Genomic DNA, 25,270 nt, shown 5'->3' on the forward strand with positions numbered 1-25,270 from the left:
TGGTGCTTTTCCAGAATTTTGTAACAAAGCAAAGAAAAAGAAAAGGTCCCTGCCCACAAGTGGCTTCAAAGCTAAAAAGCAGCTATGTGGCCACTGCTGTGAGAATTTCCAAAAGCTGAAGCCTTACCTTCAATCTGTGGTGCACTTTGGTCATTGATCTGTGTTACTCTTCTCAATCGAGTCCCTCTTTGGATCTCGTGTAGCAAAGCGCTCCGACTTTTTGAATCCTCCCTTCTCTGCTTGGGTGGCTCTGTATTTGCCTGTCACAAGGAAGGCAGACAGTGAAGCTCACAGTTCAACAGAGGCTGAAAAATGAAGCACAAGGTAGTGGACTGCCCCAACAACCTCCATCTGCCCATACCAGCCACCACCGGCCTGCCCTCTTACTTACAACCAGTCAAGGCTTGGCTTTGCCTATCATTGGCTCGGGCTCCACCTGCCGTTGGTCTCCTGCCTTGTGTCCCACCAGCCCCAATAGGAACCAGCCACTACTGAGTGGAGGCAAGAAAATCATTGATCACCACCTGTGACATTTATACCAGCTATTCGATACAACACGCTACCTGACATTGTGCCTTCCAGGTGTTGTTGGACTACATCTCCCATCAGCTCCAGCCAGCATGGTCAATGGTCAGGAGCAGACTGATGGGAGTTAAGAGGCCAGCAATATCTGGAGGGCACCATTTCGGCTACCCCTGTGATAGTCAACAGAGTCCAGAGAATGATCTAAATGTGTCTGAGATCATTCTCTTTCTGAAGTGAAGTAGAGGTTTATGGATGGGAGACCACATGGGAACTTCATGTATGTGTATGATGTTCTGAGGGTCTTGCAAGAAAGATGTTCCTTTTATTGTGCATTTATGAGGATTGGTGCTCATGATGCTATCAGAGTGATTGATTTCAGTTCCATTTGCACTTGCAAAGGGTTTGGGGCAGATGTACTGCTTAATTTCCAATCAGCACACACCCCATAACTTCCTGCTGAAATCCTATATTTTTTATTTACAAATATTCCGGGGGAGGGTGTGTCCAACTTTTGTTGTGCTGCAGTGCAAGAGCACCCCTCCAGATAGCAGCAATGCAACAACACTGGGGAGGCATCGTACAACATCTAATAAAGCAGAATGATGTGTGGACAGTCCAGTATAAATCCACCACTAATGCATTATGTTGCAGAATACACCCCTGCCCCCCCAAAAAAAAACAGTCTGGAGAGACCCGCAAATACAAATCTTACAAATAATACAGTAACGTGATCATAGTAAAGATTCTAACTCAGAACCACCAAAAGAGCAGGATACCTTGCGTTTCTTGACATGGTAAGGTCCATATTTGAAAAGAGTCCCATAGGTCGGAATTGACTTGAAGGCAGTACACACACACACAATTATCCCCTCAGCAACAGCTTTCAAGGGGTAATGGCCAGCCAAAGCTATTTTGCCTGTTGTTCACAATTTCAGTTGTAGCTGTCAGCCACCTCCCCTCCCTTTTGTACATCATACAAACCCTGCTTGATTTACCATCCATTTATTTTCTGTTTCATCGGACAATCAGACAAGTTTTCAGCACAATAATCGCAAGCTGTGATACTGGTACAATAACATTACTAGATCCTGCAGTGAGCTTACTGCTGCTCACTGTACATGCCAATAGGTTCTTACTCTTGCGACAACTAAGGACTGCTGAAACCAAACTGGAGCAATTGGAAGAGGTGGGAATTGAAATCAATGGGATTTACTTTCACATCATGCACTTAAAATCAGGGCAAAAGATAGGTGCGGCCCATGACTGCTGAAATATAAGGGCTGTCGGCATACTTTATATATGTTGAATGAGATTTTCTTGCTCTTTTGTACCCACCCACCCTCGAATGGGTATGGGAAATTCTGTTCATGTTGTTACAATATAGAAGTACTTTTGATGAGTTCGTTCCACATTTCTTTGACCGTACATTTATTGGTTCAAGGGAAAGACCTTAAGGAGGAAGTGTCTCAACATACTAGGCAGTAGTATAGTCTGCAACTCTTAGCCGTCTAACAGGGAGGTTGCCCCTGGCCTGAAATAACCTCAAGATCCATCCCGTTCTCACAGTGGCCAACCAGATGCCTATGGGAAGCCCACAAGCCAGATTGAGTGCAACTTGTGATTCCCAGCAACTGGTATTGAGAGGCAATCCGCCTCTGACAGTGGAGATAGAACATAGCCAGTGTAGATAGTAGCCATTGATAGCCTTATCTTCTTTTAAAGCCATCCAAATTGGTGGCTATCGCTATATCTTGTGAAAGCAAATTCCATAGCTTAACTATGCACGGAAATATTTTGTCTGCCCCTGAATCTTCAAACATTCTGCTTAATTGGATGTCGCAGTCTTTTTTCTGAGTTAAAAAGCCCCAAATAATGTAATCTTTGTTTATAAGGTTGTTGCTCCAATCCCCCGATATTTTGCTTGCCCTTTTCTGAAGCCTTCCCAGCTCTGTAATATCCTTTTTGAGGTGTGATTGTGTGGCGGTGATGACAGACCCCATAAAGAACTTTTAAATGTGAAGCATAAACAATTGAAGTAGTAGTTATAGCAGTGCCACTAACATTTCACTCACTTTATAATATATCATTTGATGCCACTGACTAAAAATCTGAAATGCTCTAGATATTATTTATCTAACACACACCTAATATAACACTAGTAACATCCCACCCCCTAAATGATAAGCTGAGAACCTCCAGTCTAAAGCATTTATATTAGCATTTAAAACTGCCAGTTACTAATTTTCCTTTTCTTTCAAGTGTATATTAGGTCCTGTAGATGGCACACTTGGGCACTATCATGTTAGAGAAACATTCCTGAGGGATGACATAAAATCTCATTTATAGCTTACATTTGTTTGGGAAAAAAAAGGCTTTGGTAAATATATTGTCTTAGAAATTAGCCTCCATAACTGAATCCTCAAGCACCTTGAGAAATTTCACACACACAAACACACACAGAGAGTTATTTACCATTGCTTTCCAAGCCTGGACGATGTATATAATTAGCAACGCTACAGCACAAGCTACTGTGGAATTTACAACCAATTATCTTTCGCCTCCAAAAAGAACAAACAATACATACTGTGAAAAACTGAAGAAACATAACTGGAACAAAATCTGTCTTGCTTTTTGTCTTCCAATGCTGCCCACAATTTATTTCACCAACTCCTACAAACGGTTTTGCCAGAGCTCTGCCAGCTGGGTTAGAAGAAGACCTGAGCAGGCTCTTTGGTTTAAATTTAGAACCAACAGCTGTGGTTTTGTTTCTGGGTTCATATATCTACAGGTTTTGTTTCTGGGTTCATTTATACATGCTACATATTGGCTATTCTCCCCCACTTCTCAAATAAGTGGATAATTTGGGGGGTGGGGGACAGAGAATAGTAAATTATGAATATATACAATACTTATGTTCAAGGAACTAGTTCTCACTATAAATCTTATCACAAGACCTCTTCTATTAAAAAGAATTTAGGATCTGGTGGTGTTTTTCTCTAACTATAAAGAAAATAATTAACTATACAATTGGTTATTTTAAAAAATGTCATGTGGCTACAGAGGTATCAGTTTTAAACAGAGATGCTAGATTCTAGTGATGCGTTTTCTATTTCAGTGGATCAGGAACACAGGATGCCACCTTATATTGAGTCATGCCATTGGTCCATCTAGCTCAGTATTGTCTACACAGACTGGCAGGGGCTTTCCAGGATTTCCGACAGGGGTCTCTCTTAACCCTTCCTGGAGATGCTGAGGATTGAACCTGGGACCTTCTGCATGCAAGGCAGATGCTCTGCTGCTGAGCTACAGTCCTTTCCCTATTTCAAGGAAGAAATAGGTTACTTTTTGGCATCCAGCTTTCGCCTGGTACTCCTGACGCCAATAACCCTTGATTGTTGGGGCAATGGTTGGAAATGCCCGAGAATGATGAAAGCTTGTGAAAGTTTGGTTGGCTTAATAAAGATATTGCCCTAATATCTTTGGTGGGGTTTTTTTTCTTATGGGCCAACACAACTTTCTTTGCTTTTTTGGGAATGGTAAAGCAATTATACAGCCACTAGAGTGGCTGTATACTATAGCCAGTAGGGATTTTTCGTGTTCTACCATGTTAAATGAAAATACCCCTCACACCCCTTTCTGGTGCTTTGTATAGTCCCAATTCAAAACAAAAACTTACAAGTGTTATACTGTTGGATTCAGAATCGCTTGCTCTACAACTCTAAAAGTTTTCTTGGTGATACACAACCCCCCCACAGAGAACCCACAGGTTAAAGTGAAAAACAGGAGAGAGAGAAACAAGAAGCCGTTTGGACTTTTTTCTTGAGAAATTCTCATAATCTGTTGAAATTCATTAAAAATCAGAGATGACTGCAAGGTATCTCTAATCAAATCCCTGAGCTTGCCCCAAACACAGACCTTCATCTTCAGTAGGTTTAAAGTAAAAAAAATGGCATGGTTTGTTTTTAATTAATAGATTAAAAAATGCATTACCGTGGGTTATAACGTCATGCAGGCGCAGTAGAAAGCAGGAGTTCTTTCATTTCACTCCCCTCCCCCTCCCCTTCCAGTTACTTGGAGGAAGCAGGGGAAGTCTGCTCCTGACTCACACTGGCCTTCTGCTGAGCTTGCTCTTCCCTCATGCTCTGTGTGAGGAAGCACGAGAGAGAGAGAGAGAGAGAGAGAGAGAGAGAAAAGTCCTGTGGAGGGAGAAAGCCAGAGGGCAAGGATGACGGAGAAGGCAGCAGCAGAATGGAGGTGAGTGACGGTGATGTGTGTGTGTGTTCCCACCCCCGCTGTCTCCTGCAGCCTGCTCTTTCCGCTGACTCAATCACCCTGCCACCCCCACCCCCTATCCTTAAATGGGTTTATAAATTACAAAAGCTCACATACTTTTTGTTTGCAGTGTGTGTGGCTGTTTGACCTGTGCTCATAACATTGTTGTAGTTATTTTGAGATTGTATGAGACTCTTTGTTTGTAACACTTTAATCCTGAATTTAGCTCTTGGTTCTTAAATCTCTCTCTCTCTTACTCTCTCTCTCTCTCTCTCACACACACACACACACACACGCACACTCAATCATTAGTATATGCATAGTGCAGCAGTGGGGAGGGGTGGATATATGCATAGGTTACAGCAGCCAGGTTACAGCAGCCCTGCAAAGTAGCCTAGTGTGGCTGTACAGATATTGGAGGGGGGCTGAAAGGGAGTTGTGTATGACAACCCTGAAGTGTAGTCCAGTGTTGTTCAGTCTCTTGGTTTTGTGTTTTTTCTTTTTCTTTTTTGAAAAGAACTTTTAAATTGACTGTAGCAGCAGCATTTATTTCTTTAATTTATTAAATTTATATCCCACCATTCCTCCCAGAAGGAGCCCAGGGCGGCAATGGGTGGAGGGATCATTGCTTTCCCACTCATGGGAGAAAAATAGAGGCTTCTTGTGTTTGGGTTGATGCTGGTGGTATAAATCCTTAAATGGGTTTATAAATGGCAAACGCTCAAATACTTTTTGTTTAAAGTGTGTGTGGCTGTTTGACCTGTGCTCATAACATTGCTGTAGTTATTTTGAGATTTGATGCGACTCTTTGTTTTTAACACTTTAATCTTGAAATTAGCTCTTGGTTGTTTAACCTTAAATCTCTTTCACTCGCTCACTCACTCACTCACTATCTGAAATTAGTCCTGTGTTGAAGCCCCCATCTGAAATTAGTGCTGTGTTGGCTACTGCCTCCCACTTTTGTGAAAGCCTTTGCTGTATAGGGAAGAGGCATTTTCATCTTCATTTTTTGCAGAGAACAGAAGGTCTTCATCAAACATTTGCAGGGGCATCAAACATTTGCAGTTAGTGTAATACCATATTACACTAATGAGGTGGCCAAGTGGTTTTTTGTTTGTGACCAGTAGTGCAGTAGCAAATTAAAAAGTGGAGGGTCTCTTCATGATAGTCACAGCCATGCTTCTCCTCCTTTTTTTTGCTGCTGGGTTGAGAATAAGATCCTTTTTAATGCCTTCTCCTATAACAATAGACGTCCCTAGCTCAGTACTGACTGACAAGGTTTCAGATAAGGATCTCTCCCAGCCCTAATTGGAGATGCTGGGTATTGAATGTGGGGACTTTTGCATGCAAAGCATGTTCTCTGCCACTAAGCCATGACTGTCTTGTAAAAGTAAAGGCATTCTTGATGGTAATATAATATTTAAAATACACTGCTGAGCTATTTCTGTTACTGCTGGTGCTAACTTGCACAGGATCCCATCTCTTACCTCCCGGATTAAAAAGCAGGGAAATTCACTAATAGTAAAAAAAACCTTGCGGTTTAAGAATGTACCTATAGCCCACAGCTATTTCTATCAAACTTTAAAAAGCAGAGAAATTGGCTAGCTATAGTGAATGCACCAGGGGAGCAGGAGACCTGACCTCCTCTCTGAGATATTGGACTGCCCTACAAATTGGTCAAAATGCAAACACCATTTGGGTTGGTCTTTCACAGTCCAATCCACTTCCTGTGTAGCTTGGAAGAATTTGGTAACATGTGCCTCTGAGCATATGGAAGACATGTGCTGTGCTGATCTCATTTTAGCAGGGAGGAAGCAACATTATTAAGGCAGTTGATATAGTTCAGATGGTCACTTTGAATATGTCTGATTTCCTTTGCAATTTTAGTGACGTTTCCTATAGAAAATCATTTTCTTTTGTTTCTGTTTCTGTGAATATGTGAAGTACAGCAACACTTTGCAAAATTTACACTAAAAAAAACTCCAAACATAATCATCATCATCATCGTCATCTTTATTGCAGGGCCACAGGCCAACACAAGGTATACAGTCCATAGCAAAATACAAGTTAAAACAAGATAAAACATTAGCAAGTAGCAAATTATTAAAACGATATAAAATCAATGTGTTCGTCTTAGGGCCATGTGTCTAGTTCCTAAATAAACTTTAGTTACTGAGATGGCAAAATTAAATTTAAATACTGTCGGCATCAATAGAGCCTTTTAGAAATTTCATTTCGGGTTGAGCTCTACAGGTAAACCGGCTCTTAGTTTTCTAGCTGCAGATGCGAATATAGCTACGTGGTGTGTCACCTCATAGTTCTGATCAGACATTAGGAATAATACTTTGTCGGCAATTGTGGTCGACTCGTAAAGGTCTGGCCACCTCAATGTAAGATTCATTCTGAGATTATGATAAATTGGGCAATCCAGTAAGATATGTGGAAGGTCCTCCACCCCTTTGTACCCACAGATGCAGTATCTTTGTTCCTTAGGAACCTTAGCAATTCTCCCTTCCCGTTCCGCATTAGGCAAGGAGAAAAATCTAAGTGAGGTAAAAGCGAATCGAAGGTTACTGGGCATATATGAGTTAAGGTATATGTGATCGAATTTGAATCTCCAATACCATGGGGCGGACCTGCTATTAAGTAGATATAGACGATCTAGATATTGGCTGTGATGGATGACAGCTTCCCGAAGTTTCATGTCTGAACCAATGGTATTGAATTGATGGGTAGTAAGATGGTACCTATGTAATAGGTTTTCTAGTCTAGCTCCCCAGGTTTTCTGAGTAGAAGGGTGGGTTAAACATAAGTTTAACAGGTCCTTATTTTGTAAGTGTACAGTGGATCTCATGAACCTCAGGAGAGCTAGATGGATGTGGGCGGTCAGCGGGGGGAGGCCTGCTTCCGCTCGGAGCATTGCAGATGAGGTTCCTGGGGGTAAGTTCAGTAAGCACCTGACAAAGTCCGTTTGAATTGTCTACAAAGATGAAATTGCTTCATTATCACACCCCCATATCAAAGCGCCATAAAGGACCTGAGGAATTACTTTAGCCTCAAAAATTTTTAGGGCGCGGGTGATCAAATTGCCCCCGGTTGAGCGATGAAATTTTAAGATGGCTCCCACTGTTTTTATCGCTGTTTGTTTGGTATATTGCAAATGGGTTTTCCAGGAAAGGGTATCTGAAAAAATCACTCCCAGGTACTTAAATACCCGGCACTGTTCTAATTGGTGATTATCCATTGACCAGCGATGATTCACGTATCTACTCCCAAAAACTAGAACTTTAGTTTTTTTATAGTTTATTTTTAGCCCCTCAATTACACAGAGCTCATGAAGATGTCTCATTAATTTTTTCAAGCCTACTGGGGCTAACGAAAGAAGGGCCATGTCGTCTGCGTAAAATAGTGTGGATATCTTTCTATTTCCAATAGAGGGAGGAAAAAATTGTGGATCAGACAGGTCTGATATTATGGCTGTTAAAAATAAGTTAAATAATGGGGTGCAAGAGGACACCCCTGTTTAACGCCCCTCACCACTGATATCGGGCTTGTCATTGCACCGCAATTATTTAATCTAACCTGGGCGAAAGTGTCTGTATATAGGGCCCTTATTAAATACAGTAATCGATGATCTATATTCATGTTATATAGTTTTGTCCAAAGTTTGCCCCTGTCTACTGAGTCAAACGCTGCGACCAGGTCAACAAATGCCACATAGAGATGTTTTGTAGGGCCAATTATGGCCTGATTTGCCATAAAGTAAAGAGTTAGGCTGTGGTCGATCGGGGAAGACCCTTTCTTGAAGCCAATTTGTTCAGCTGGTATAATATTATTTGAATTTGCCCATTGTTCCAATTTTAGAAGAAGGAATTTACTGTACAGTTTTAACGCCACATTTAATAAACTAATGGGGCGGTAATTAGAAGGATCAGAAAGGTCACTCGTTTTGTGAATTGGAACAATGATGTTTCGTCTCCATCCATCTGGTATAATGCCTGATTCGTTGACTCTTGAAAACAGACATGCCAGAAGGGGGGCCCATCAGTCAGGGAAGTTTTTAAATATTTCGGGAGGGAGATAGTCTTCCCCGGGTGATTTTCCATTTTTCAATGAATCTATTAATGATCTGATTTCATCAGATGATACTGGAGGCCACTGTGGGAGATTTTTAATGTCCAAATTCAAACAAACGGGATGGGAGAATGGTGCAGAGGAGTAGAGGCTGCTAAAATGGCGTGCCAAACAGAAGATGGGATTTGTTGAAATTTTGTATGTTTAATTGAGCCCATTCCCTTATTGACCAAGTTCCAAAATGTACGGTCTTGTTTTAGGAATATTGCGTTGGCTAACTTCTGCCATTGGGATATTGCAAAATCAAGTTTCTTTTGTCTCAGGAGGTGCCTATATACTATTTTTGACGATTTAAAAGCTGAGGAAAAAGATTGAATATTTGGATATTTATTGGATAACCGCAAACGTGACCTGAGTTTCCTTTTCGCTACTCTACACTCAGAATCAAACCACGTGAAGGGGTGACGAGGTCTATTAGGGTTCGAGGGTTTTTTTTACATAATTGAACTAAGCATAGAAAGAATGTTATGAAAAGCCAGAATTGGGTCCAAAGTGCCCTCTAATATCTTCTGGCGGATTGATTGGTATGAGCTATTTTCCAATTGAATTGCTAAGTTCTCCCTCAGGTGGTCTGACCAGTGGACTCTTTCCGATTGCCCAAGATTGCTCTGCGTGGAAAGTGTATTGATAGTAGAGTTTGGAAAGTTAATGGTTAGTTGAAGGGAGAAATGATCGCTTTCTACTCTGCACAAGACCTTGAAATCAGAGATAATTGATAACAGGGATTGTGATACAATCAAAACATAATAATGGCACTTACTTCTGCAGAATAGTCTCCAGTGGACCTCAAGAGTGTGTCAATTTGCACAAGATAAACAGTGGGAGGTGAAATATATTCTAGCAAAATGCTAGGTGTGCTCTATGTTTTTAATTGACCGCGCCCACCTTGCCTTAAATGAAGTGGTTTAAACATAGCAGGCTGAAAACATGCATCCTCTTTTTCCCAACAGCTAGAGTCATTGCTGAAGGAGCAACATATTGGAATCAGTCTGATTTTACATCAAGCTACAGTTTCAGATTCCACTGTTAATGCACCCAAAATAGAAACAGAACATAACCTCCAATTTGAAACACAAAATGCTCTCTTCACCATCATATGACACTGAACAATAAAAAGGCTTTGAAATTAATAAAAATAAATTTGACACAGATTTCTGGGATGAATAATGAGGAAAATAAAATTTTCTAGTTTCGATTCTCTGTAGAAACATTAGTAAAACAGGAAAGAAGCAAAGTAAGAAGAACACCAGCAAACATACAAAAATATAATTCTCTATCTTTGCAGATGGCAGGTGTTGCCACCACTCACCATATGCTCAGAGGCACATGTTACCAAATTCTTCCAAGCTACACAGGAAGTGGATTGGACTGTGAAAGACCAACCCAAATGGTGTTTGCATTTTGACCAATTTGTAGGGCAGTACAATATCTCAGAGAGGAGGTCAGGTCTCCTGCTCCCCTGGTGCATTCACTATAGCTGGCCAATTTCCCTGCTTTTTAAAGTTTGATAGAAATAGCTGTGGGCTATAGGTACATTCTTAAACCGCAAAGTTTTTTGCCTATTAGTGAATATATATTGGGTTGTATCCAGTACTGATCAAATTCAGAGCAAACCCATTGAAATTAATGGACAAGACTAACTTAGGTCCATTAATTCCAATGGGTCTACTCTGAGTATGACTAATATTGGATACAACGCTTTTTTAAAAAAACAATGGATTAGCCCTTCGAAACGCTTCCATTCACTGCCAATTACATTTTCTTCAAAAGCTGCAGAATATGCAAGCACAGAGACGAGAAAGGTGTTAAAATAAAAGATTGAACAAATCCATGCAGGGATGAGACTGCGCTGGGACCATCAAGGGGCAAGCTTTTCCACCTGCTTTGCCCCCCACCCTTGCTCTTAGTGACATTTTTCTGGGGACTGCCCTTTACCAGGAAGATTAATGCTTTTGGTTTGCTGCTCCTATTTTTTTTTTTTTTTAGAGATGTTAGGATTTAGTTAGTTTGATATTTTTTTTGTAAATTGTATTGTTTTTATTTGTATTTTGTATTTGTATTTTTATTTGTGTGTAAGCCGCCTTGGGGGCCTATTTAGCCAAAAGGAGGTCTAGAAATAAAACATAATATAACATAAAAGCAAAGGACATTCCAAAGAAAACCATTTTGATCTTTTGCAAAGATGACAAAAATAGGAAGATTGTTCATTTTGCTGAATCCTTGCCCTGGTAGATCACAAAATAGTTCATTCCCATGGCCCTGGCTTATGAAACAATAATATGTTCAGTTGGTTCCTATTTACTTTGGCAGCCACTGAAAGATTTTGTTACTTCTCACATAAGAAATGTCAGGTTAGATAAGGAGTGGGTTTCTCCCCTCTCTTTTCTTTTTTAAATGAGATGGTAGAATGAGTCATGTATTTAATAGGCTGACTGTTCAGTAGAAAGGGTTATTATATTGTTTACCACACGGCTTTCCGCAATACGTTTGCTCCCCAATTTGTTTTTGTAAATGCACGGTTCAAGTGGAGAGTGATGAAATCTCATGGAGAAGGGAAATTGCCTGGGGTAATGGGGAAGAGGGGCATTGTTGGTTCACTGGGGAGATGCTTCACACATGGGCAACCCAACACGTTCTAGCTGTCCTTTGGGCGTTAGTGTTCCCATCACAATCAGCACAGGCATGGAGTGCAACCATCTGTAACAAAGGAGCCTTTGTCTGCACATACGTAGGGGTTAAGGCTTCCAGATGACCCAGAAGTCTGCATAGGTCTGGTTTCAGATTGCAAGGATGTCTTCATCCATACAGTGGCCTGCATGAAGGCCAGTAGAGACTGGGCGCCAATGTCAGCGGGGCAGTGAGTCCACTCCAGATTTTAATCTGAACTTTCAGGGAGCTGTCCAAGGTGCTTAGCACTAAAACCCAGAGTGGATTCACTGCCCCACTGACATTGGAGCCACCAGTCTCCACTGGTGAAGTCTCCCTTGCTTCCCAGTCCAGTACAGCTCCCAGCACAGCATGGAAAGGTAAAGGAATGTTGCCAAACTGCTTAGGTATTCCCTTGCCTTCCAGAACTCTACTGGGATCCCTGGGAAAGAAGTAGCTGGCTTCCACTGTCTTGCTTCTTCCATGGCTGAGAGCAGCTCCAGAAGTGAGCTCAAGATAGCTATTGGGAAGTGGGGGTTTTTTGGGAGGGAGATTCACACCCCACTCTTCCCCAAATTCAAGATGATTTCACATCAGTGATTTCAGCTCTGTTCTAATAGTCACACAGAAAAGTTGGAGAGTCATATTTAGCTCACCTACAAACATCTCCCCATAAGGTTAGAGGTGCATTGCAAGAAGTTTTTGGTGGTTAATATGTAGGGCTAGGATCTGGAAAAACAGGGTTAAATCCTCCCATGCCCCCAGCCATGAAGTTCACTGGACTGTCTGTCAGCAGTAGCAGCAGCAGCAGCAGCAGCGTTTCCAGCCTAATCCATGAATTTCTTTCCAAGGAATTTTGTTTAAAAAACCAACAGCTTAATAGTAAAAGGCTCCCAACTTACTGAAAAAGACATTGGATGGTTTACTGAAGCTTTTCCCAACCACATCAGCCCCAACCAGCATGGCAAAATGGTCAGGGATGTTGGGAATGGTAACCCAAAATATCTGGAAAGCATCCGGGTATGAAGGCAGATCTACAGATTCTGATAAGTGACCCTCCACCTGTGCCAAAATAGTGCATGGTAAGAATTAATATTTTCTCTGCACATGGCAAAGCAGCAGATTTCATTGTTAATCATTATTTAGTATAGAAGTTACTAACTACAGTCTTAGTAAATGTAGCCATGCAGGTTAATTCTGCAAGAAATTTTTAAAGGTCATGTAGGCAGATGGTGTAAGCAGATCAGCCATGTACACAGTTAAATTTACTTCTCCATCCTTGCAGTTCCCACTTCTTTGGGTACATTTTAGCCACTCTCCGATCTTAACCTGAGAAAATAAAATTGCTAATGCTAATTTTCATCACAACATTGTGAGCCGCATTGCAAATTATTGTACGAAACCTTACACGTATACACATATTTTATAGCAAGCTGTATGAAACTAACACTGCACAATCCACAGTGGAGGAGGGCATCCAACAAGACAAACTGACAAGCAGAATTTTAATATATACAGAAGCAATACCGCTCTGAAGCCGGTTGGTCATATCACAGTTTCAAGCTTTCTTTCCAAGCCCAAAGTGTCATTCTGCTTCCATACACAAGGCCAGCCCAAGACATTTTGCTGCCTGAGGCAAACAACAAAACTTTCAACATCACTTACAGTCAGAGCTGGCAAGACTGGCAGTTGAATCTTACTTCCACACTGGTGATGGGACAGCATCTTCCACTGAACCCAGCAACCCGGCACACAGAGCACTCTCCTTTGAACATCTTGCCAATGCTCCCCACCTTGCTGCATCTGCCATCCAGTAGCAGTCGGTGGGGCAGCACGGGTGGGGCTCCATTGCTCTCCTGACTTCCCAACACTGCAGGTTGCTGCCTCTGACTAAGAGGGAGATGGATAGGTGTGAGGTGCAAGGAGGCAAGAGCGGCAGAGCAGCCCCTATGCATCACTCCTCCCTCTCAGTCAGTGGCAGTGACTCCCAGTGTTGGGAAGCCAGGAGATCAGGGCAGTCCCACCTGCATCACGCTACCAGCTGCTACTGTTGCCACCTGAAGTGGCTGCCTCACTTTGCCTAAAGGTAGGGCTGGTCCTGTCCATGCAAAACCTTTCTCCTTAAGAGCAGGATTTGTGCAGTTTGCTCTTCCCGACAACTTCACTCCTTGCTAAACTACAGGAGTTTGAAAACTCTTGCATTAAACAAGACTTTTAGACATCAGGTTCTGGCACGTTTCCTCTTGCACAACCTGTGCTCCATTTCCTCTGCAAGCCCAGTGGACTGAGCACTGAGCTCTGAGGGTGCTATCTAGGCTTACTGACTAGGCTACCTGAACATTTGGTCAGATGATCCAAGGACGAACATCTGTTCACCAAGCCCTAGCCTCAGAGATTGCTCCTCAGATGGAGCAATTTGTTCCTAGCTTTGATTTTCTGCTTTGGATCTTGACCTCTATCTGGTTTGGATTATGTATTCTTTCTGGCCCTCTTTACCATATATTTTGCTACTCAAATGTTGCCTACTTAGACCACACCCACTTCTGGCAGATTCCACTCTCAGAATCCAATTACCTAGAGAAGAGATGGGAACCTGCAGCTTCAAGATGTTGCTGGAGTCCAGCACCCATCAGGCCCAGCCAGCATGGCCAGTGGTCAAGAATGATGAGAGTTGTAGCCTAGCAACATTGGAAGAGCCACAGGTTCCCCAACCCTGGTCTAGAGCTCAACTCTTGCCAAGACCTCAGCTTTTAGGAAAGGTCAGACTCTAGATAATTGGGTTCCGGGTACCTGGGAGAACTGGCTATCAGGTCAGGTCAGCCACTCCCATGTGATCTAAAACAGGCAGGACTTGCATACCAACTAAAGTAGAGGAGTTTTCAATTTTGACTGTTTTAATTGTGTATTGTATTGTGCTGTAAACTGCCCTGGGGCCTTTTATCGAATGACAGAATATTAATTAATTTGAAATAATTAATCAATTAACATTAAATAATGCAGTAATAGTAGGTAAAGAGTGTTAGACGTTCACACATTTCCTGACCTTGCATGAGTCTGTAGACAAAATAAACTGAGATCGCTCTTCAAGCTTGTTTGCATTTTCCACTTAGGATCCTACAGCTCAAGCTTAGCAGTGCTTGGAAGATTACTTATAAAAAGTAATAAATTACAGTTACAATTACAATTGCTCTGAAAGTAACCGATCACCTTACTTTTTCTCAAAAGTAATCACTACAATTACATTTCAGTTTCTTTTTTTAAAAGAACACCTACAAGGTGCTGGCCTTGGCTGCTGCACATCTAAGTAGCCTAAAACAACATTAAAAATAAACACACACAAGAAGGATCATTCTATCGTATGTGGTGGTTGTGTAAACAGGCAAAATTATTTTGGGCACAGATAGGTAGGATGATACAAAAAATTCTAAAGATAAATATACAGTCAAAACCAGAATTTTTTTTATTGGGTTTTATGGATAAACAAATAGAAAAGAAATATGGAAGAATAATATTATATATGATTACAGCAGCAACATTATTATATGCACAAAAGTGGAAAATGGAATCAACACCAACAACGGAAGAATGGCTATTGAAATTAATGGACTTAGTAGAGATGGATAAATTGACATGTTTACTTAGAGAAAAATCGACAGATACATTTCTTAAGGAATGGAAGCCTCTCTTAGACTTTTTGTTGAAAGATAAAAATGAAATGATGATAATGGGATTTGACGATTAATTAAGATAGACTATGGAGAAAAGTGTTTTTGTATGTATTAAGGGACAGGTTTGATATATATTATATATTTATAGCTGATCTGTGACAAGTCGGAAGTCAATTTTTTTTATTTTTATTGTGTTATGTTTTTGATTTTGTTTTGTTTGTTTTATGAAAATTTGAATAAAAAAAATTATTGTAAAAAAAAATAAACACACACATACAGAGGTAGTAGAATAATTCTTTTTATCCATAAGAGAGCAATGGTGGTCTCTACGCTAGTAAGGGAGGTGGGGAGGGAGGCAGAGGCCACTACTCAGATCTTTTGCACGGCAAACCAAGTGCAACCCCCTCCCCCACTCAGTCAGCAAGCATAATCTCTCTCACTTAACCACCTCCTGGACCCTGCCCTGCCACCAACTAAGGGACACTCACCCAAGCAAACATTTTCCCCTGAGATGCAAAAAAGTTAAAATACTGCAAATGTAGCACAGTAGCCAAAGAGGGTGGTGGAGGTCACTTTGTGTGCCGAGTGCAAACACAGTATTCACACACACACGTTGTCATCTTTCACCTCCAGTTCTTTGTCTCCATTCTGCTGCTGCCTCCTTCTCCTCCTTTATCCATGCTCTTGCCCTCCAGCTCCTTTTTCCTTCCACTCCATTCTTCACCACCACCATCCATTTTTTAAACAATTGTTTCTCCACTCCACCCCATCTCACTCTCCACCTCCTCCCTTGTGCCTCCAACCCTCCCACAGAGCATGAGGGAAGAGTGATGCTGCACAGAAGCCCAGTTTGAGGCACATGATTTTCATCCACAAATCAGAGGAGCAGAAGACTTTCCCTGCTTCCCCCCGCCCCCAAGTAATGCTGGAAACATTACAATTACTCCACAAAAGTAATAAAATTACTCCTAGTTCTATTACAATCAAAATGTAAAGGAATTACCCACTCGTTCCTCAAAAAAGTAATGAATTTCAAGTAATTAGTTACTTGTAATGAATTACTTCCAAGCTCTGAGGTTTAGCCACGTCTACGCAGAAGTAAACTCTACTGAATTCTAAGAGACTTACTCCCAGGCAAGTTGAGTTTATCCGTTAATGTTTTTCTTCTTAAAAGAAGATTCTGTTCAATAGTACAGAAATGTGAGCTGGTATTACTCTAGAAAGCATTTAATTATTTTGGTCTTGTCAAAACAAAGCAGCATCTTCCAATGTATGGAGCAGTGCAGTCATAGGATGCTCATAAATATCCCTACACATATTTCAGCCATGACCTCCATCTGCCTACAGGATGCCTTCAAGAAGGTTGTTTCTCATTGCAATAGAATCAGAAAGAATAATAGAACATCTACTTTAAACAGGCAAGAACACACTGTAATTTTCCAGACTAGTTACAGTGTATTAAAATTCAATGGTACAATTAAGTGAAAAATAAGAATTGAATATTTTTTTTAAAAATGCACAAAGCATTTTATATAATGTCCTTTGCTATAGCATTTTTAATTTTAGGGTAATACACTTTTCTTTTTTATCCTCACTCCTACATTAGATATGCTAGACTTTATGTTAAAGGCCCACAATCATAGTTAAATGCAGGGAGATGCTTTTATTTGAAGGTGACAAAAGCACTACAATAGTCTTATTGACTTCACTAAGGTGAATCAATATACGGCCGTTTCAATGAAATCTGAGACGTATCCAAAGAAAAACATTCTTACCTTAGTAGAAAAAGGCTGAATAAATTTGGTTCAAAAATAAATTCAGAATGAATAGAATAATTTATGCAAATTAAGCAAGTTGGCTTCTGTTTGCTTATTTAGCACAATTTATTCAAGTTCTGCTAATCATAGGAAGCAGGAAGGAACTGATGCCCTAATGTCCAACTAAAAAAAATGATGCTCAGCTTTTATGATTACAGGGCTGTTACTCAATTAGAGAAACCTTAACTGATTAATCTCATGAGTTTTATTTAGTTCATTAACTCTTCAATCAATAGTCTGATCCTATGCATATTTACTTAGAAGCAGGTCCCACTGTATTCACTTACTCGCAAGGAAGTGTGCATAAGACTTCAGGTTAAGTGGCTATATAGGCTAACTGATTTGCCACTGCAGCAGGTAGACACATAGCTAAAGGAGTTGAAGGGTAGGTTAGTTTCAAACACTAGATATTTTGCAGCAACTCTGCTTAGAATCCAGGGGGGGCAGAGTCACTTATCTTGCTTGAAAAAAATCTGTTTGGAGATCTTTTCAAGCATCTAGAGGTACAGTAGAAGCAATTCACAACACGCTTATTGACAAGCAAATACAGAGTTATTGCGGTGGGAGGACTGATCTAGGACCTCTGATTTAGGAGGCAGCATGGAATGCGCTAGTCCAGGGGTTCCCAAACTGTGGTCTCTGGACCACCAGTAGTCCACAAGCTTCATTCAGGTGGACCATGGTGTGTCTGTGGATTTGTGGTTGAAGATGGGAGATGGCACATCTATTGCATTAAAAATCCATATTAATTTAAATTGTATTTTTATTCCTTGTTTTGGAACACAAATTGTAATATAGAATATAAGAAATAAAAAAGCAAAAATACTATTAAAAATCAAGCACCCCCCATGACAATTGCTACAACTGGCAGAAAAATCATTAAGTGATTTGCTAAGACCCTCCGCTATTTTCAAGTGGTCTGTGGGGAAAATGTTTGGGAAGCACTGATCTGCTCAATCAATCAACTAAATGTTGCAGCTGTGGGGTATGCTTTAAGTTGTATTCCTGCACTGAGCCAGGGGTTGGACTCGTTGGCCTTATAGGCCCCTTCCAACTCTACGATTCTATGACTATCTAAAAATGCCACCAAGCAGCACTGCCGCTTGCTTTCAAGACCAGTTCTGCAACCTTAAGAACCAACTTCTATATTTATTTATTGTACTTATGCCCCACCTTTATTTCAAGGAGCTAAATGCAGTAATCATGATTCTGCCTCCTCCCATTTTATCCTCACATCAACCCTACGAGGTAGGTTAGGTCAAGAGAGTGTGACTGGCCATAAGGTCACCCAGCAAGCTTAATGGCTGAGTGGGGATGTGAACCTGGGTCTTCCCAGTCCTAGGCTGACACTACCCCACACTGGCCCTGTCTCTGAGATTCTGCAGACTAATTTCCATGTAAATATACATGGCACACAAACACATATTAAAACCTGTTGTCCTGTTAAGTCCTATTCAATAGGATATCTAGCTGCTATTTCTCCTCAGTCTGCCTCCAGAAATTTGTAGGCCAGAGGTGCCTAACCTATGGCCCTTAAGATAATGATGTTCCACCACTCCTATTAACGATGTCCAACCACATGAAAAGGGCACCTGGAACCATCTCCCTGTTGTAGGTTCTTGCTACAGTCAACAGTTGCTCTAGAATAGGTACCTGTAGAAAACGTAACTGTATAAAAGAAACACTACTATTTATGCTTAGCTGAATCCACACACCCAGGCCTTCCTATCAGTGGTACTGTGGCTTAAGAACAGGAGTCCAGCACTCACACAAGAGCATGTGACATTTTGTTTCCATATTCATCATATCACTCTTATTAAAAGGCTTAACATGGGTCTCTAACTTGAAGCTGTAGAAATGGCTTTGTCAAAAAAGGTTCTTGACTAAGAATGACCTGAAATATTTAAAGAGACCCTTCCTAGCAAATAGCATCCCCTAGACAGAAAAAAACCTGTTCCTCAGAGGAAAAAAAAAGATCATGGCACAGATTTTTGCAAGTAAAATCACAGCAGACAATTTACAGACTTCTTGGATGATGAGTGTTGCTATAATTATGGGACAAGAAACACAGACAATGTGAAGACTAATTCAATTTACATTCTTTAAACTTCATTTCAGCTCTCACAGGAAACCTAGCAGCTGCAGCAACAGCTGGGTATTTTTAGCAGTTGCGTGATAGGGACACTGAGGCCTAGAAATTATCAGTGCAAGTAAATAAATAAATAATTCACCCTCTAATGTTAGGATACGAGGAAATGCAATGACAGAGCACATGCTTTGCATGCAGAAGCAGATTCAATCCCTGGCATCTCCTGATGGGACCAAGAAAGACTCTAGTCTGAAGCTCTGGAGCACCGCTACCAGTCAGTATGTATAAGCAACAGTCAGCTAAAGTGGTCTGACTTGGCATTGGGCAACTGCATTGGGCAGTATTAGTTTCCTACATAATAAAAGCAATGGTACCTATGTAAGCCCTGCCTAATTGCTTTAAAAATAGGATTGGAGGGGGAGAGAAAGATTTACAACCCAAGCAGAATCCTTTGCTATGTTCACTCAAAAGTCCCATTAATTTACAGCACAATCTTAACCATGTCTACTCAAAAGTAAGTCCTTCCGAATTCAATGGGGTTTTCTCCGGGTATGTGGGATTAGCATTGCAGCTTTACTCCCAGAAAAGCAAGTATCGGATTAATGCTACATATTGGGAAGGTTTTCAAAACATTGCCCTCTTCAACAGCCCAGAAAATTTAAACTTGTTTGACTCCTGCACACAAGAAGGGAAAAAAAGACTTCTGGTACTGCTGAAAGCTATATACTTATTCAATTTTTGAGATTTTCAGATAAACAGGAAAAAACAACAGTTTTCTACCTTTGCAATGGGGGCTAGGTACTGCCTGGAGGCCCAGAAATCCCTTGCCAATCACAACCCACTTATTGGCTACAAATCTGAAAGGGTGGGGATTAGAAAGATCATTTCACAGAAGTTGTGGGGTGGGGCTGACGTTGTGGTGTATATCTGGTGAACCAGGCCACCTAGAAACTTAATTTTTTTTTTTTAATGAAAGCTGAGAGTCCGGAGATTAAGCTGACTCACCCAGAGAGGACCCCAAAACTCCCAAGTCTCCAGGTGAAAACCAGACACCTGGCTACCCTAATAACCATGTTTTGACATTATGTCACCAGACTTGTAATTCCAGTTTTGGTAACTGGGCTCCTACTATAAATCTAATAAAAAAATAACAACAATGTTTGGCAATGGAGAAAACCCAACATGACTACAGTTATTAGATCACTTACTACCATAATGTAACATGGGAATGTGTTATACCAGCAGTGGTAAGGAAATAGCATCTTCTATACCACAATTTATTCTTATTTTAGGGTTGTTTCAAATATTACATTTTTTTAATGGGTCCATGTTAATTATGTACACAAATATGAACTGTGGGGTCGAAGTGAAAAATTTCTAGAGCCCATTCTAGTTTTTAATGTGTCTTTTGCCCCTATCCAGTTTGTAGCATTCACCACTGCAGATATGCATTCAGAAAAAGTGCATATTATTTAGTATCTAATACATCTTGAAGCTTAGAATGATTTTCGATCAAACCTACAACATATAAACTGTCAAACATGCACAATCTATTTTGAAGACACACACATGGACCAGTATACATGCACTATTGACAGTACATACAATTCTAGAATACAAATCAAATGCCCCATAGCGGATGGCAAGGTGGGGTACCAATGCTCACCTGACCTCCAGTCAGTCACATTGTCACTGCTTACCAGGAGGTAGAGAGAAAGGGTGAGACGGTGGGGAGGTTAGTGCAGTACAAAATCACCAGAAGGAAGAGTGGATTTGTTCTATTAGTGCATTTGTTCAGCAGCACTGACTTAGTTGCCACCTTGCCAGTCCCCCTCTACTTCCTGGTAAGCAGCAGTGATGGAACCAACTGGAAGTCAGGTAAGAAGTGATGCCCCACCACGCCATCCATTACTGCAAATGCCAACACCATTGCACAGCAAGTAGATGGAAAAAAAATTTTGCAACATAAATATTAACTTAAAGTATGCATAAACATTAAAGACTGAATAAATGTTCTAATTAAAAAACTGTACTCAAACAGCAGCTGCTGATATAGCAATTTAAACCTAGGACTTTGTAGCTAACTTTAGGTCCAAAACAATGTTTAAATTGTGTTTCACTAGAATGTTATGCTCTTCATAATAAAACAAAACGAAAAGACAAGCCTTACCAAAGAACTTGAAGATGGTAGTGGTGGTGGTGGCCCTGCAGAAGATGATGAAAGAGAAGGAGGAGGAAGTGGTGATGAACATCCAGTTGAAGGTGGAGGAAGAGGAGGTGGAGGAGGGGCAGGTGGTGGTACACCTCCAGAAAAAGATGGTGGAAGAGGAGGTGGTGGTGGTGGTGGTGGTGGTGCACCTCCAGAAAAAGATGGTGGAAGAGGAGGTGGTGGTGGTGGTGCACCTCCAGAAAAAGATGGTGGAAGAGGAGGTGGTGGTGGTGGCAGTGGCACAGGCATCTGTCAAGTTTCTATTTTCAGTCTGTTCTCAAAGATCACACACAAAGTGATCTGGGGGGGAGAAAGAAAATTGAATTTACATACTATATGCACTGAAGAGGCCTCCAAGTTCAGTCATTCATAAAACCATAGATCTGGATGGAATTCCATAGGTCATTTGCTCCCTCCCCACATATAATAGAAGTAGAGTTGCCAGAAAGATGAATGTAATAATAATATTCCTATTATCAGCTCAAACATAGAACATGTGCACATTGGGGACACAACTAAACTAAAACCCTTTCCCATTACATCTAGTTTTCCATGTGCAAACACTAAAAAAATCTAGCAACCTCGAAGAACATTCACTGATCTGAGCCCTCACAGACAATCTTATATGATATACCCCAGGCACAGATGTATCACCTCAGTAAGAATTAGACCTTATTTCTTCCCTTTCCTCTCTCAGACTCTTACTCCTCAATAGGTGGTCAATGGACCATATCAGGCCTACTGAACCTCTCCCTCTTCCGTTCTTCTACCTTCACTATTGCCAAATTAAAATACCATTATTTGTTCCTCATGGCAACTGATGACGTTCCAGGTTCTTTTTGGTACTAATGTTACACTTGTATTATCCTTACAGCTCTTGCACAGTTTTTATTCTAGCAATTATTTCCATCAAACACTCTTCCTCAAGTAATACACTACAGGTTCTGAAAACGCAGTTACATCATGGGCAGTCCAGTTTACAATCATCCAGTGGTGACCTTCTCCTTAAATGCCAGCTTTTCTTAATGGGACCTGTTCCATAAATATTCAATTTAGGTTTGTTAATCTATCTTGCTATTATTTCTAAATGTAGAATTTGCCCTTGAAAGTACAGTTGAGAAATAAATATAACATTTATGTAGTGCTCTGCTAACAGCCACCTTCCTCTCAGATGGATTTCCCTTTCTGTCAGGGATGGGAAACCTATGGTTGTTGGACTCCAACTCCCATGAGCCCCAGCTAGCATGGCTAATGGTCAGAGATGATGGGAACTGTAGTCAAGCAACAACTGGAGGGCTCCCCCACCCTGCTTTATATGAAGGCTTTTTCCAATTGTCAGCTCAAACGAGGATTACTGGAATCCCACCTAGACACTATCTGTATGGCGTACAAGCAAGACTAGCCATATTATTAGGCAGAGTGAGGCAACGGCCTCAGGAGGTAGATGGTGGCATATGTGACAACAGCCTCCCAACATTTTCTTCTGAACCCCCTGCATGTTTCCTGCAGCCTGAATAATAAAGTCTCTAATGCTGCATTCACGGTGAGAAGCTAATAGATCTGAATAAATATGCGATGTATCCTCTCAGCACTTTGTTTGGGCCCCCTCAGACCGCCCACACCCTCCTACAGTACAAAAAGCAATTATTAAGTCCAATTAAGTAACCTGGAAGAACAGACTCAATGAACATTTTTACAGTAAAAAAAATAAAAGCTTTGGTTTAACACTGGTACCATGGTAATACAAGAAATTATCTTTAAAAAACATTCTTAATTTCTAGCTCTTCACCTCAGCAGAGCTTCCTGTAGTTCACTTATTCCATATTGATGTATTGACCAAAGAATCCCAGCCAATCTTCTTGAGAAACCCAAGGATTCTCTGAAGCATGGTGTGAAAACTATTGCTCATCCATTTCCTTAGGTCTACAACAGTGTCACAGTTTACCCGAAACCTGCATCCTTGCTGGAATAACGTTATCAGAGTGCTTATAACATCAGTACTGTTAGCTCATCTGCCTTTTCCCCCCTCACTCCCTTTCATCATGTATGGAAATGTCACAAATGATTCTACCCATAGCCACAGCTTGTTATCCTCCCCCAAGACATCTTGAGCATACGCTCACCCTTCATCCTTGCTCTGTGAGTCACAGGAACCACCAGCAGCTGTAGGTTTTCTAGTGATATTTAGCCCTGAACAATTTGATCCCACTATGTACACCCTTAAGACCTTGCAAAAAATGTTTTCCCAGTCTTGCTGTTTCCAAGGTTTCTACTAATGTCATATTGGCATCACAACAATCTTGCATGGATGCACTAGATCTATCTTTCACATAAGGTATATTTTAAAAACTTGCCTTGTACCTCAACAACTCCTCTCCCATCCCTACCACAATATGTTACATTTTTATTTTGAGTTTTGCACAAACTGGCTAATTTGCCAATCTCTGTTTGCTAGGATCTTCAGTGCAACATACTAGTTACAGGTGCACCAAATCTCTGAATAATATCAGGATATGAAACTCAAGAATGTTATTTAAGGAACAGTTATTTATTTAAGAGTTGCAGCTGTTGGGAAAAAGAAAGCAATATGCACTGTCAATGTTTTAAAGACAAAAAATAAAACTAAAATACATTGCATCAAAGCAGTAAGACTAAAAAAAATATCTTTGTGAGTTTCTTCCATCTATACATTTCATCTACCCAAACCTAATTCCTACCAAGCTTGAAGTGGGCATACTGAAAGGTGAAATAAGGTCTGGGAGTCAAAGACAGGCTCAATAACTAGGGGAGGCTGTGTGTTAGCTACTGAAAAGAGGCTTCTCAGTGGCTGACTCACCTCCTTTCCCTCTGATTGGCTCCAAACAGCACAAAAGGACAAGGGCTCTTCTCAGTGGCTAACACGCTCCCCTTTCATGTTGATTGGTCTGTACATAGAGACCTGGCTGGGACCCTGCTCCCCAAAAAGGAAGAGATCTATAACTCCCCCATGACTCCGGACTACACCCCTGCAATACAGCATTGGGATTTTATTTATCTAACGCATTACACTCAGCAAGATTATGGTAAAGGGGTTTTCTAGCCAGCATTTCCTGCAAGCTGGCAATATACTGTGCACAACAGCAGCACCTGACCTGGGTAAGTTTTATGTGCCCAGTAAAATTATGGAATTCACCACCAATGGTATAGTGATTACCAACACAGATGGCTTTACAAAGGGGTTGGACAAGTCCTTGGAGGATAAGCCTACCAGTTGTGATGGCTATATTGCCTTCAGTATCAGAGGCAGGATGTGGATCACAAGTGGGAGAGTGCTACTGCACTCATCCTGCTCATGGGCTTTCCATCGACATTTGGTTCACCACTGTGAGAACAGAAAGCTGGAATAGATAGCCCTTTGGTCTGATTCAGCATGGTTCTTCTTATGAGCTATGCCTATAAGCAAATGCTGTACCAATGAACCCTGTCTGGAAAGTCTAAAGGAAGCCATTATGGGGCAAGGGGTTCTTACTGATAGGTTTACCTTTTTTGCTCTTAAAAATCTGCTCCAAGAAGCAAGAAGGTGGATTCACAACTTGGCACAAGAACACCACATTAGCTCAGTGTGTTTCCCCTCCTATGTGAAGGGGAAAGCACCTTTGTGACTGACACAGTTGGTGGCCAATCAGTGCTGGACAGATCCAGTCCTGTTGCAAAGTGGAAAAATAGGCTTCCCCTGAACTCAAAGCAGGTGGTGTATTTTGGCTAAAATGCTAGGAATGTCTCAGGCTCACTCTGTCCAATATCTTAGACTATGCAACTGCTACATAAAACACACCAAGGCCTTTCACCCAGTGCTAGTGAAAGAAACTAACTTCCTTTATGTATGGGATATACAGTGCCTCAGGCAAAAATATTTTATAACACTGATAAC

General features: G+C 41.0%; 1 protein-coding gene across 3 annotated transcripts in view; it reads right to left on the bottom strand.

The window, feature by feature from the left end:
- WIPF3 (WAS/WASL interacting protein family member 3) overlaps window positions 1-25,270 on the bottom strand; it is a 44,848-nt gene that overhangs the window by 9,591 nt on the left and 9,987 nt on the right. For 2 of the 3 annotated variants that reach the window (XM_061585894.1, XM_061585895.1), the window contains exons 2-3: window positions 21,322-21,660; window positions 128-260 (exon numbers count right to left, since the gene is read on the bottom strand). In XM_061585894.1, coding sequence (XP_061441878.1) covers window positions 128-260; window positions 21,322-21,609 — 421 coding nt within the window. In that variant the 5' untranslated portion in view covers window positions 21,610-21,660. Of the gene's footprint in view, window positions 1-127; window positions 261-3,109; window positions 3,236-21,321; window positions 21,661-25,270 lie in introns of those variants that run through there. The other variant, XM_061585896.1, reaches the window with a different exon arrangement.

The sequence above is a fragment of the Rhineura floridana genome, chromosome 10 (genome assembly GCF_030035675.1).
Source record: "Rhineura floridana isolate rRhiFlo1 chromosome 10, rRhiFlo1.hap2, whole genome shotgun sequence".
Taxonomy (NCBI): domain Eukaryota; kingdom Metazoa; phylum Chordata; class Lepidosauria; order Squamata; family Rhineuridae; genus Rhineura; species Rhineura floridana.